At 42.3% G+C, this 10,957-nt stretch overlaps 1 protein-coding gene across 1 annotated transcript; it reads right to left on the bottom strand.

Annotated features, from left to right (window-relative positions):
• Window positions 1-1,120: 1,120 nt before the first annotated feature.
• Window positions 1,121-4,980, bottom strand: LOC115571639 (bone morphogenetic protein 2). Its single transcript, XM_030401132.1, has 5 exons — window positions 4,195-4,980; window positions 3,790-3,929; window positions 3,441-3,557; window positions 3,114-3,273; window positions 1,121-1,689 (listed from the first exon to the last, which is right to left on the bottom strand). Exons 1-5 carry the CDS (start codon window positions 4,511-4,513, stop codon window positions 1,274-1,276), a joined length of 1,152 nt encoding a protein of 383 aa, XP_030256992.1. The 5' UTR covers window positions 4,514-4,980; the 3' UTR covers window positions 1,121-1,273.
• Between the last annotated feature and the right edge of the window lie 5,977 nt (window positions 4,981-10,957).

Raw genomic sequence — 10,957 nt, 5'->3', positions numbered from 1 at the left:
GGCATAAAGTAGGTTTGCCCTCTTCAACTTAAGCTCTTTCCTGCCACCTGTTGGTCAGTTACTGCAGTGAAAGGGGTAAACCAGATAATAAAAGTGAATAACAGCCTGTATGTTGCTTTTATTTCTGAGTCTACAAATTCATACACACATTCGAATTGCACTCAAGATGAAGCTCTTAATAACTGTTTTGATTTAAAGAGGTTCACAAGGGTTCTCATTCACCATTCAGCTGTTCGTCCTGCTCTAGTTTTGATTGTTCATCTAATGAAATATGTTTCTCACAAATGTAACACATTTACAGTTCGATTTATTTCATGCTTGTTTAAATGAGACCTTTCACCGTCTTTTCCGACTTCTGGCATCACAGCTGGGCAACCTGTGCCTTGTAGAAACCACATTCAGATTTGATCAAGAGGAACTGAGTTACGCAATACGAATTCCTGTTTGTGAGTTCTATGCAGAGGTATAAATATAACGAACAGATATCCTCAAATTCAAGTACTTGGTCAAAGAGGAGAGATGGCGGTAGGTTATTTGATATGTTGTGACCTGTAGGCATGAGATGAGATTTGGTATCGGAAGCTTTCTGATTTCCATTTGTAGTCACAGTATTATTGACCAATCACATTTGAGCAGACTTTGGTTGCATTGCAGGTAAACGCACCACGTGGAGAGCAAAAGAGGTGGGATAGGCTGGCTGAAACGGAATCTCGAAACCTGTTGATCTCAGATCCGCCTGATGACGAATTTTCCTTTTTTGAAAAATCAATCTACATTTGTGTGCATACAAGTTAAAAAACAGTTGCGCTCTCAACTTAGACTCAATTCTTGTGACTCAAGTTGTTAATCAGACTGTAAACATGACTGGGGCAAGAGAGAGAAGGATATCTGTTTTCCACTTATCTGTTAGCCACACCGGAGGCCCCATAACATAAGATGTTGCCCCAGAGGCGAAATACAACAGCTGGATCTGAGATTTGATATTTCAAAACACTTAACCATGGGCCTGTTTTTTTTGTTTTTGGTATTCTGGTATTCACGTCTAAATCTTTTGGTCATCCTTTCACGAGAAGTTTTGGAATCGCAGGACTGAACAAGAGAACTAGACAAGGATCACTGATTAATAGTTGAGGAATAGTTGTTTTATTTCTCAAAATATTACAATAATTTAACATATGGACGAAAACACAGTGTTTAAATCAATTCAAGCAAACCGCCATCTTCCCATCCCTCATTGTCTCATTGTGAAAAAGTGCAGGAGGTGCACAGCCGGTCAGTGACAGCCGCAGCTCAGCGCCACCATGTCGTCATACTGCTTCAAAACCACGTTCTCCTCATCATCGAAATACAACAAACTGATGGACTGGAGTCTGTCGGGGACACAGCAGGGCGCCCCCACCTCGTCGCTGGAGAGCTTGAGCGCATGCATGATGGAGCGCACCGTGGCGTGGTTGGTCGCTCTGAGGTTTCCCCCCAGGGGGAACGGGCAGGAGCCTTTGCAGTGGTAGGCGTTGTATCCCCGGGGGGAGATGATCCAGCCAGACCAGCCGATCTCCTCAAAGTCGACGAAGAGGGGGATGCGCTGGCAGGACTGGGAGCGGCCGTGGGGCAGGAGACCCGGAGACGCACGTCGTCTCCGGCTGCGGTGCTCATGGAGCTCAGTCGCTGCTGCTGCCGGTTGGGCTTGTCCTGTGGAAAGATGGTGATCATACTGGGTCAGTATAGCATATATATGTCATTTTGTTTTGTTTTTTTGCATGCATATTATTCATAACAAGGACAGATGAATTTGCTGTCAAATGAGAAGTTTTACATTTTTGAGCAGTAACCAAAACTTTGAAGGTTTAAGTTGATTCTACTGATATGATAGTAGTTAATGTAATAGGAAGATAATGCATTTTACGGATATGTGCAGTAACAAATGTCTTCCCGATTTTCCTCTAAATCACATACATTCAGTAGAACCTACAGGATTTAATTTAATCCCAACATTACAGCTCGATTGGATGGATTGTTTCCCCCTCTTTTCCTAAACTGTAAAATAAGACTGGTAACACTCCACCTTAACTCTCCCTTTTCAGCATTTATAAGTAAGATATTAAGTTAATAAATGCGTTTTAGTACTTTAATGTAGTTCTAAGAAAATAAAAGTGTTTATTATTGTACTTGGCAACAACTGTAAGTCCTGTGAGCTGGTATGTGTAAGTGATAATACCCGATTAGGTCCATTATCACAAACGAATGGGTGACGGTGAGGCTAGAGCTGTACTTGTTATGGACACCCTGAAGACCATTACCCCGCTGACACCCTGGTCATCCACCACAGAAAAAAAACACTGAGACCATTAATGTATATTTCTGCGTGTTTTTGATGAGCAACAACTCTGTTTCCCTGGCAACAGTGGAAGGTATTCAACCAGACCATTGTATAAAAAGAGATAATCAAAGGCAATGTTGTTAAAACACAGTTCTAGTAGTATAAAGTATGTTTACTGAAGATATTACAATTCCTGACTAAGATTGCACTGAACATCAATGAAAAAAGTTTTCTTAATTCTGCTTACAAGAAGTAGTAAACCAATTATGACATGCTATTGTATGATTGTAACTGCACAACAAAAGGGCTTTGAGTAAGTTTTAAGATGTGTTCATAAGCTGCAGTCTCTAGATATTTGTTTCAGAATAACGTTAGCGTTGTTGCTTCACCAGCAATTTGGTAGCAGTTGTTCAGACTGCTGGCTTTAGAGAAGCAGGGAGAATAAGGTAAGCTGAAATGCGACATTACAATATGAAAAAATGCCACACTGAAAAGTGACATTGTGGAATAAAACTTGAAATGAAATGTGTTATCGGGAAAAATACGATAAAATAAAAACATACTTATGTTAAGGAGCATTTTGAGATTAAATCAATGTCTATAATAAAACAAAATCATACGATCTAAAATATATACATTATTTTGAAGTATTTTTTAAAATGTATTTGATATTGAACATTTTGGGCTTCCATAACCTAATGACTGTGCTGCTGAAAGTCAAATTAAATACAGATATACAACGATTTCATGCCCTTTCTCATTATCTTCCACACTCATGCCACAACCATCCCCTTACCCAGGTACGACTGGTTTGAGGCTCCTGTCCTCCCGTCGTCTGAGAATATGACCAGGTAGGCACTCGTGTCCGTCAGCGACTCCATCCAGTTACCAGAGGGAAGCGTGGTCACCACCAGGATGCCGTTATTCTCCTGGCTGTTGCGGATCCACTTTGACACCTGATGTCCAGAATATGATTCAACACGTTAAACACATCATCAACTGCTCGTATTGACTATTTAGTGTGAACAAGTGATTTCTTACTCCAGTGACCAACAGCTCAAATACATTGATATACAGATATACACAAGTTTTAGTGATAACAGTAAAAAAAGGAGGGTGTTACCGTTTGAGTGACATTGAAGACTTCCCACCCCTGTGTGTACAGGGGCACCAGCCTGGAGGTGATGAGGTTTCCTCTCCATGGCTTCACTCTGCTGTCCAGCACCTCATACAGATCCACCTGGACAGTCACAACATAGAGATGTCGGTTCACTAAACTGTTCCCAACCTCAGTTAAAGGCTTATATTTACTGAATGCCTGCAGACACTGAGGGAAGGTGTCTACCACACACCAGAATACTGCTGATACAATTATCTGTCACGTTACTCTCTGATCTCTGGTGATGTTTACACTTTGCACACGTTCTGATCTATGAAATCAAATATCTACATGAGAGGAGATGACATGTTACCTTATAGAAATGAGGCAGGTATGACTTCCCCAGGTAAAACTTCTGTTTCTTCCTGAACCAGCGGAACTCCGCTTTGATCATTCTCTCGTCTCTGCCGAAAGACGACAGATTGAAGAAGTGGAACCTCTCTCCAGCGTGGCCTGCGGGCGCAAAAAAAAGTCAAACACATCGTTAGTGGAACGTTAGCATGATCTACGATGAAGAACTGTTACAAATTCTTTAAAGTTATCTGTATACCAGGAACGCTAGCCGCGCGTAATCGTGCGTAATTGCGCGTTTGGATAACAATAACGCACACCGATCCTTTACATTTAGTGCTGCTGAATGGCCAAATGTTGACCTACCCTAACTAACTACTTTTTCCTACATCTTTACAAAACAGTCGTATTCGGTGCTTGTACTCACCTTTATCCTCGAAGCTCCTCACGATGTTTCCTTCCAGAATCTCCTTCTGGCTTTTCGGGGTCCCGTCGGACACCGACACCGCGTTAAACAGATCCAACATAAACTGCGGCGCCTTCTTGTGAGGAGCCAACGCCGGACCTCGAGGTAAATCCTTCAGGTGAACAATCGCGTCCAGCTTCTCGTTCGCCGTCTCGGTCGCCTCCAGAGCCGCCTGCTGCCGCCCGGCCCTCCCTCTGTCCTGCGGGATGGCCAGCGGGCTGACGCACCGCAGCCGGAGAGCGAGGAGGACGAGCCAGAGGCGCAGAGCTCCTGCTGTCATTTTCAGTGAGAGTGGACTGAGCTCTACACCTGTGGGGCGGCGGGTGATAAGGAGGACCCGCTGCCTTTGATGGCAGGCTGTGCCTGTATTCAGCTAACACTGGGAGATGATTGGGCCGTGATTGATGATGGTGGTGGGGGGGAAAGACACAAAGGGAAGGCGAAAATGATCCGGGAGTCAGCTACAAGAAAGTAAATAAATGACTAATTTCCTTTAATTTGTATGTGCAGCTTACAGTAGGTCAGGGAGGTCAGGTTTTATCAGGGGCGCAGAGACGTGTTTGTGGAGAAATGGAGGGTTTTCTTTGACGCAGGGCTGTTTAAAGATCATTTAAAATGGTGATAAATGACGAGAGTCGCCATAGAAACTACCAGCCTCTGAAACAGTGCGTGAAAACACCCGCTTGACCTCATAAGAACACTATCAATACAGAATATGGACGCTGCCTGCGCCACTGAACCGATAGATCCGTGGTAGAATGCAGATATGTGACACTGACGACTGTTTGGATTCAATAACTTGACACTAAACATGACGTGTTAAACCTTGGATGTGACGCATGACGCTTCCCCCCCCCCCTCCACACTACATGATCGGAGTCGTTTCATAACAGTTAACCTGGCCGCCAAATCCAGTTATGATGTTTCTGTGCCGGGCTGTATGTTATCAGCATGAGGCCAGCGGCAGGAGAGCAAACGAAGAGCCGGGCCGTGACGCAAATGAAGCGCGTTTTCAAAAGCTGCTTGTTAATGCGCACATTTACCACCATCGTGTGTCCCCCCCTCCTCCTCCTCCTCCGTTAGTTTGCACAGTGACTCAGAGTTAACACCGAAAATCGGCTCGGCGTGTTTATTCCTTCCTTGGAATAATGAATCCGAGATGATCTCCCATCAATCAGCCCCAACAAAAGGGATCAAATTCTCAAGATCGTTGCGCTGATCAATGGCCCGCTCCCTGCTCCTATTGTGAATCAAATTCAAGGCGATCACACAGGAATGATGATCCCCTCATTTAGGGGGGCCCATTACTCACGTTTTTAGGGCCCCGCAGCTGAATGGGCCCCCGTCTCTGATCTCTCTTGTATCAGCCTGCAGCCACGCTGTCAGGCAAACACCGTCGACGACAAGATAGCAGCGAGATCGCACGATGATTGCATTTGCTTAAAGCAGAACTGCGTTTCATTCCGCAATTTTCTTTTACTGTGGTAAGTCAAGGTCACACTTTCAACTTTGTTATCAGGGAGAACATGTTAGAGGAGGTGTTACATGTGATTACTCAAATGCTAATGACGAACTTCAGGGTTTACATCAGAAAGGGAATGACCCAGTGTGCGTGGGATGTGTCTTTAAGGGTGCTGGAGGTAAGACACTGCAAGGTGAAAACTCTATTTTATCATCCACAGGACGGTTTATGAGATTTGGGGCTATTTTGCTTCCACACCCAACTTTTATCAGACACATGAAGGTGGATATTCAGTCAGTTATTGACAAAGAGATACACAGTGGCTGATGGGGGATATTTGAGGGGCAGGAGCTAAAAGATGAAAAGGGGGCACCAGTGCAAACAAAAAATTCCCGATATATTTATAGTGAAGGATGGGCATCCAAGAGTTCACATTTCTATCTACACAAATGACAAAAACTATTAATAAGATATCCTCATTTGCAAAGTCAAACATGAAATACTAGAAGACTTGCAACAGACAAATCATTCTCTTAAAGGAAAAAGTTAACTCGAAATAAAAAAATGACGTTGTCATCTACAGATTAAAAAAGTCAGGTGAGGTTTTGTGGTCCACAAAACACATCTGGAGCTTCACAGTGACACAGAGTTGCAGCGTTTCTCCTGAACAACCGAAGAAGGAGAAGATGGGTACTTTGTTTTAAAACGTAGAAATATAAAACCGCAAGAAAGTTGCATAAAATGGTGTAATCCAAGTCGTCAAGAGCTGCAAGATTACAAACTGTCTTTAGAATATGTTAGTGTCTTTTTTAAAGGCAAAATGTTCACTGTAGCTGCTAAACCAAAGTCAGGAGTGGGTGCACGAGCTAGATTGCTAGTTGCAGGTGTAAATATCATCTTCAAGGGACTTGGATTACACTGAACAAGCCTCATGAAGCCATCTTGTGGTTTTTTTTGTTGTTACTTTACATTTTAAAACAAGTCCCCAATCTACTGATCAACTGTTAAGTTCCAGAAACATTTTGTGGACTACAAAACTTCACCTGCCTTTTTCTATCAGCATGACAATCAGATCCTGACTGTATTTAACATTTTGGGTGAACTTATCCTTTAATGTAAGTGATCCCCAAGGCACGTTTCATAATAAAAAGTTCTACTACATTCATCATATTCGGTATAAAAATGTAAGCTATGGGACTTTTCCCTACATATCTTTAAAGACTGTTTTCTCCAAATGATTTTTTTCTCATACTCAACATTTATGATATATGTGATGTATCATAAACGTCATATATCACATATATCATATAATTTTCACCCTGATTGATATCACATTTCATCCTTAAAACATGACAATAATGGATTTAAACAATTGTTGAACTGAATGACTCACACATCAGCAGTGCTTCTTCCTGTAATGTACAGATGCACACACTCACATAACATGCGTACTGCGTGTGTGTGTGACATCAGAGGCACGTGAACGTGTACGAGGCAACTGGTACTTGCGGGATGTCCTCAAATGTTTACACTGACCGTGTGCCGATCACAGATAGACTTAAAGGGAAGCCCTCTGACGCGGATCAGTGCAGAGCTCTACCTAACAGCTGAGGAGAAATGAGAGGAATGGTTTGAAGTTGTGGGACTTTTTTTGCTTTCTTAGGTGACAAGATTGATACCACTGAAATTTGACAGTTAAATACAAAGCACCTCTGAGTCTCCTTACAAACACCACATTGTTAAAAGAGTGTTTTTTATTTCTGTATTTGTTTTTCAACAGCAGGTCGTGTCTTCCACTATATCTATAGCCGGGAGTTGCTCGCCTGGCAACCTTGCGGAGAGGACAAGACTTCAGGTGGTCACTGCTCCCGGCCAAGAAAGAGTCTGGCACAAAACAACCCACAACATCTCAACCTGAGAATTGTTTTTGTAAATGTAAAAGTCATTTGTGAGCTTTAACTGTGGTGGTAGGTGACTAACCGAGCTAGATATTTTATCCCTGCTTCCAGTCCTTATGCTAAGCTAGGCTAACAGAGCAGAGTTGTAAGATGAAATCATTTCTACCGTCATAACTTTTCGTGAAAAACACGATATTTTTAACACACTCATTTCATACTGCTTTACCTGTGCATGTGCATTAAAAAGACACACTTGGCGTTAACATGCGTGCATTTACTGCTGTACAGTAAATGCGGTGATGAATCATCCAGTAGAGAGTAGACCTAGATGGATTTCTGTAACTAGGACTGGAGGGAGAACAACTTACCACTGTTCTAAAATAGGCAACATTTGTTTTACTGCATCTTTGTTTGCCTATCTTAGCTTATTTAGAGAGTGTGTAGTTCACGATTCTCCCTCATTCTGACATTAACTGTCAGCGGATAGATGTAATAAATCAATACATATATTAATACAAAGTACTGGATTTGATGTACATTTTCCTTGTGTAGTTTGAGGTCAGTGTCCACATGGGGACACATCTTAGGTTGTAATAGGATGAACTACATCTGCAGGGTTAAATGAGACTCACAGCTTAACAGTATTATTCACCCCTGTACCTTTCTCACTGACATCACGTCAACATGTTCTCTGTCAGAAGGCCTGCACCCCTCTGTCTTTAGCACTGACCACATATGTGCTTAGTTCCCAAATGATCAGCATTACTTTGGCAGTGCTTGACGTAGTTAACGTACGAACTTCCTCTACTTCTTATTAACTCGTCAATTCTGTTTTCACCTGTTACTGGAAGGATGCAGAGCTGTAAACTGAACAGCAGGTGGAGCTGTTGGCTCGGGCATGGTGAGAACGAGAAGGGCTGGATCCTCATTTTCAGTGATGGTGATCAGGATGGTCACACTTCGGTATGGAGTTTTATGTACGCTGCATATCATACTTAGTTTTAAAGGATATGATTCTCTTTTTCCCGCTCAAGACCTCGTGAATGCAGTTTCTATGGGCTGAAGATAAACAGCCTTGTTTGTCTTGAAAGAAACAAATGAGCTTTTTACCCGAGAAAGATCCCAAACTGATATAATATTTATTATAAGTGTCATTATTAAAGGGATATCAACAATCCTAAATGGTGGGTCTCCTGTACATGTCTTCATATATCCATATTTATCAGATAGTTCTATACATACAATCCATCAGAGATCCCAACTCGATGCTGGCTGACACGTCCTACGGTCCCAAAGCATTTGATTAGCTGGTAATGAGATCAGAAAATCACCTTTTCTTACAAATAGGACCTTTAATCAAGCGCTAACCTCCAGGTGTCGAGCCATGACGACTTTTACAGACTAGCCTCTCTGGAATGACATTACATATTAGCGAACGCTGAACTTGAGGTATTTTCGCCTGAGAATCGACGCACGGCGTGTTGGCGAGGAGCCCCTCAGATCGGATGGTTGCGTTAGCCTTGGTGCGCTGTTGTCTACTCTTTCACCCGGGGCCGCCTGGCTCCACATCTGACAGTGTGTCCATGTGTTAATGACTTCACCTTGTGTTAAATACCTCTGCTGAGGCAATTAGACACACATGGAAGGCATTTGCTACAAGTGCTGGCCACTGCTGCAGCTCGGTTTGAATGAATAATGAAGAGGAATACAATCACAGCGAAAGTGGAAACATATGACAGGGGTGTCGAAGTCAGCCACAATGTAACATGATTTTTTATTTTTTTTAAATGCATCTCTTGTGCCTCTGATGATAAATAAGCAGGGTTCAGAAGTCATTCTCAGTGTCTAAACTGTTCCTTCTCTGTTGCGAACATTCTACTCTGTCTAATAATGTTATTGATAGGCCGTTGACATCTGCCTTGTGCCGTCTCATCATGTACTAGCTTTCTTGCCAAGAGCAAGATGGGAAGATCAATAGGCTGTCAGACTTGTAGTTGTATGCTAAATGTAAGACAAGACCTTGCAAGTAGTTAGCTTAGCTTCGCAGACGCTTTTGTCCAAAACAACTTACAGTAATTCATACACTGATGGCTGTGGCTGCCAAGCAAGGTGCCGACCAGCGCATCAGGAGCCGTTTGGGGTTCAGTACATCGAATCGAACCAGCGACATTCCGTTAACAGGACGCCGTCTCTACCCCTGAGCCACAGCCGTCTAAAGGTAATACAAATCTCTCTTCCAGCACTGCTCCTCCTCACTAATTAACAGGAAGCAACTACACTTAGCCAAGAAATAGTCCCAACCCACAGAACCCTAACCTACCCTAACCCTATAACTCCTCATTATACCACAAATTGTCTTTTAATCAAGTTTCAAGTTTTGTGCAGATTTAACAAACAAGATGTAAATTGTTAATTAGTTGGGGGGTCACGGAGTGCGATGGCTGGGCCCCCATGATCCAATAAATATCTAAATATTGTGACTTTCTGGGCATTGATGCCCCTCCAGCATACATGTAGTGCCCATTTTTATTTTTCAGTCCCTGCCCCTCAAACATATGTATCACCCACTGTGTATCTCTTTGAATCTGAAAATACCCTTTAGCTTCAAATGAACTTCATACAGGACAAACACTGTTGAAAGTGAAAGTAATAGGACTGTTAGTACAGGCTGAAAGTACTTCCTTTCACATACTTAAAATGGAACTGCCCTGTCTTTGTCAGGTACGTTACAGAACAAAACGGAATGAGCAGATTTATAATAGTAGTCATGATGTATTTTTTTTTTATGCCCATACGATGCAAAGATGTTTAGAAGCAATGTTCAACAGAAAACAATAACAATAAAGGAAAAGATAATACCAATGCAAACAAATATTACAACAATACAATTAAAACAACAAGAAACATTGGTAGGTGTAAGACAGACAAAAAGAAGAGGGCCCAGAAGGCCTCCAGTAGGAACACAAGCATTCACAACTCAATGGCCAGAATAAATGTTGGCACTCTCACTATTAATAAAGCTGTTTGGTGCTGTTGTTGGTCTGACAGCTGAACTGGAATTATCCCAACATATTGTTGAACATACTTAAGTGTTTTCTTGTAGTTGTTAGGCAATGTGACAGCCTGAAAGAAGCCATCATGGTGACACAAGACGTAAGAAGGTGTACGCTACAACACTACAGTGTTGTAAGCACTGTTCTATTGTTGTGGGTGTGATGTCCCTGTGTGTTATGATGGGGTGTGAATAATAAGCTGACAGCACAGGTTTTCATCTTATGCGTTAACGCCCATGACAGCTTTTACAGTCAGCAAACGAAATATTATGAAACATGAATACATATGTTATGAAAAGGCTAGGTTTATA

Source organism: Sparus aurata, chromosome 20 (genome assembly GCF_900880675.1).
Source record: "Sparus aurata chromosome 20, fSpaAur1.1, whole genome shotgun sequence".
Taxonomy (NCBI): Eukaryota; Metazoa; Chordata; class Actinopteri; order Spariformes; family Sparidae; genus Sparus; species Sparus aurata.
The sequence above is the reverse complement of the archived record's forward strand: the minus strand, read 5'-3'. Positions and strand labels throughout refer to the sequence as shown.

Bases quoted from the DNA above. Each gene is read 5' to 3' on its own strand.
- LOC115571639 (XM_030401132.1), bottom strand. From the start codon at position 4,513: ATGACAGCAGGAGCTCTGCGCCTCTGGCTCGTCCTCCTCGCTCTCCGG. The intron at 3,558-3,789 runs GTAACATGTCAT...GTGACTGTCCAG, and splicing joins ACCTGCCTCATTTCTATAAG to GTGGATCTGTATGAGGTGCT. The intron at 3,274-3,440 runs GTAACACCCTCC...TCTGGACATCAG, and splicing joins TCTTCAATGTCACTCAAACG to GTGTCAAAGTGGATCCGCAA.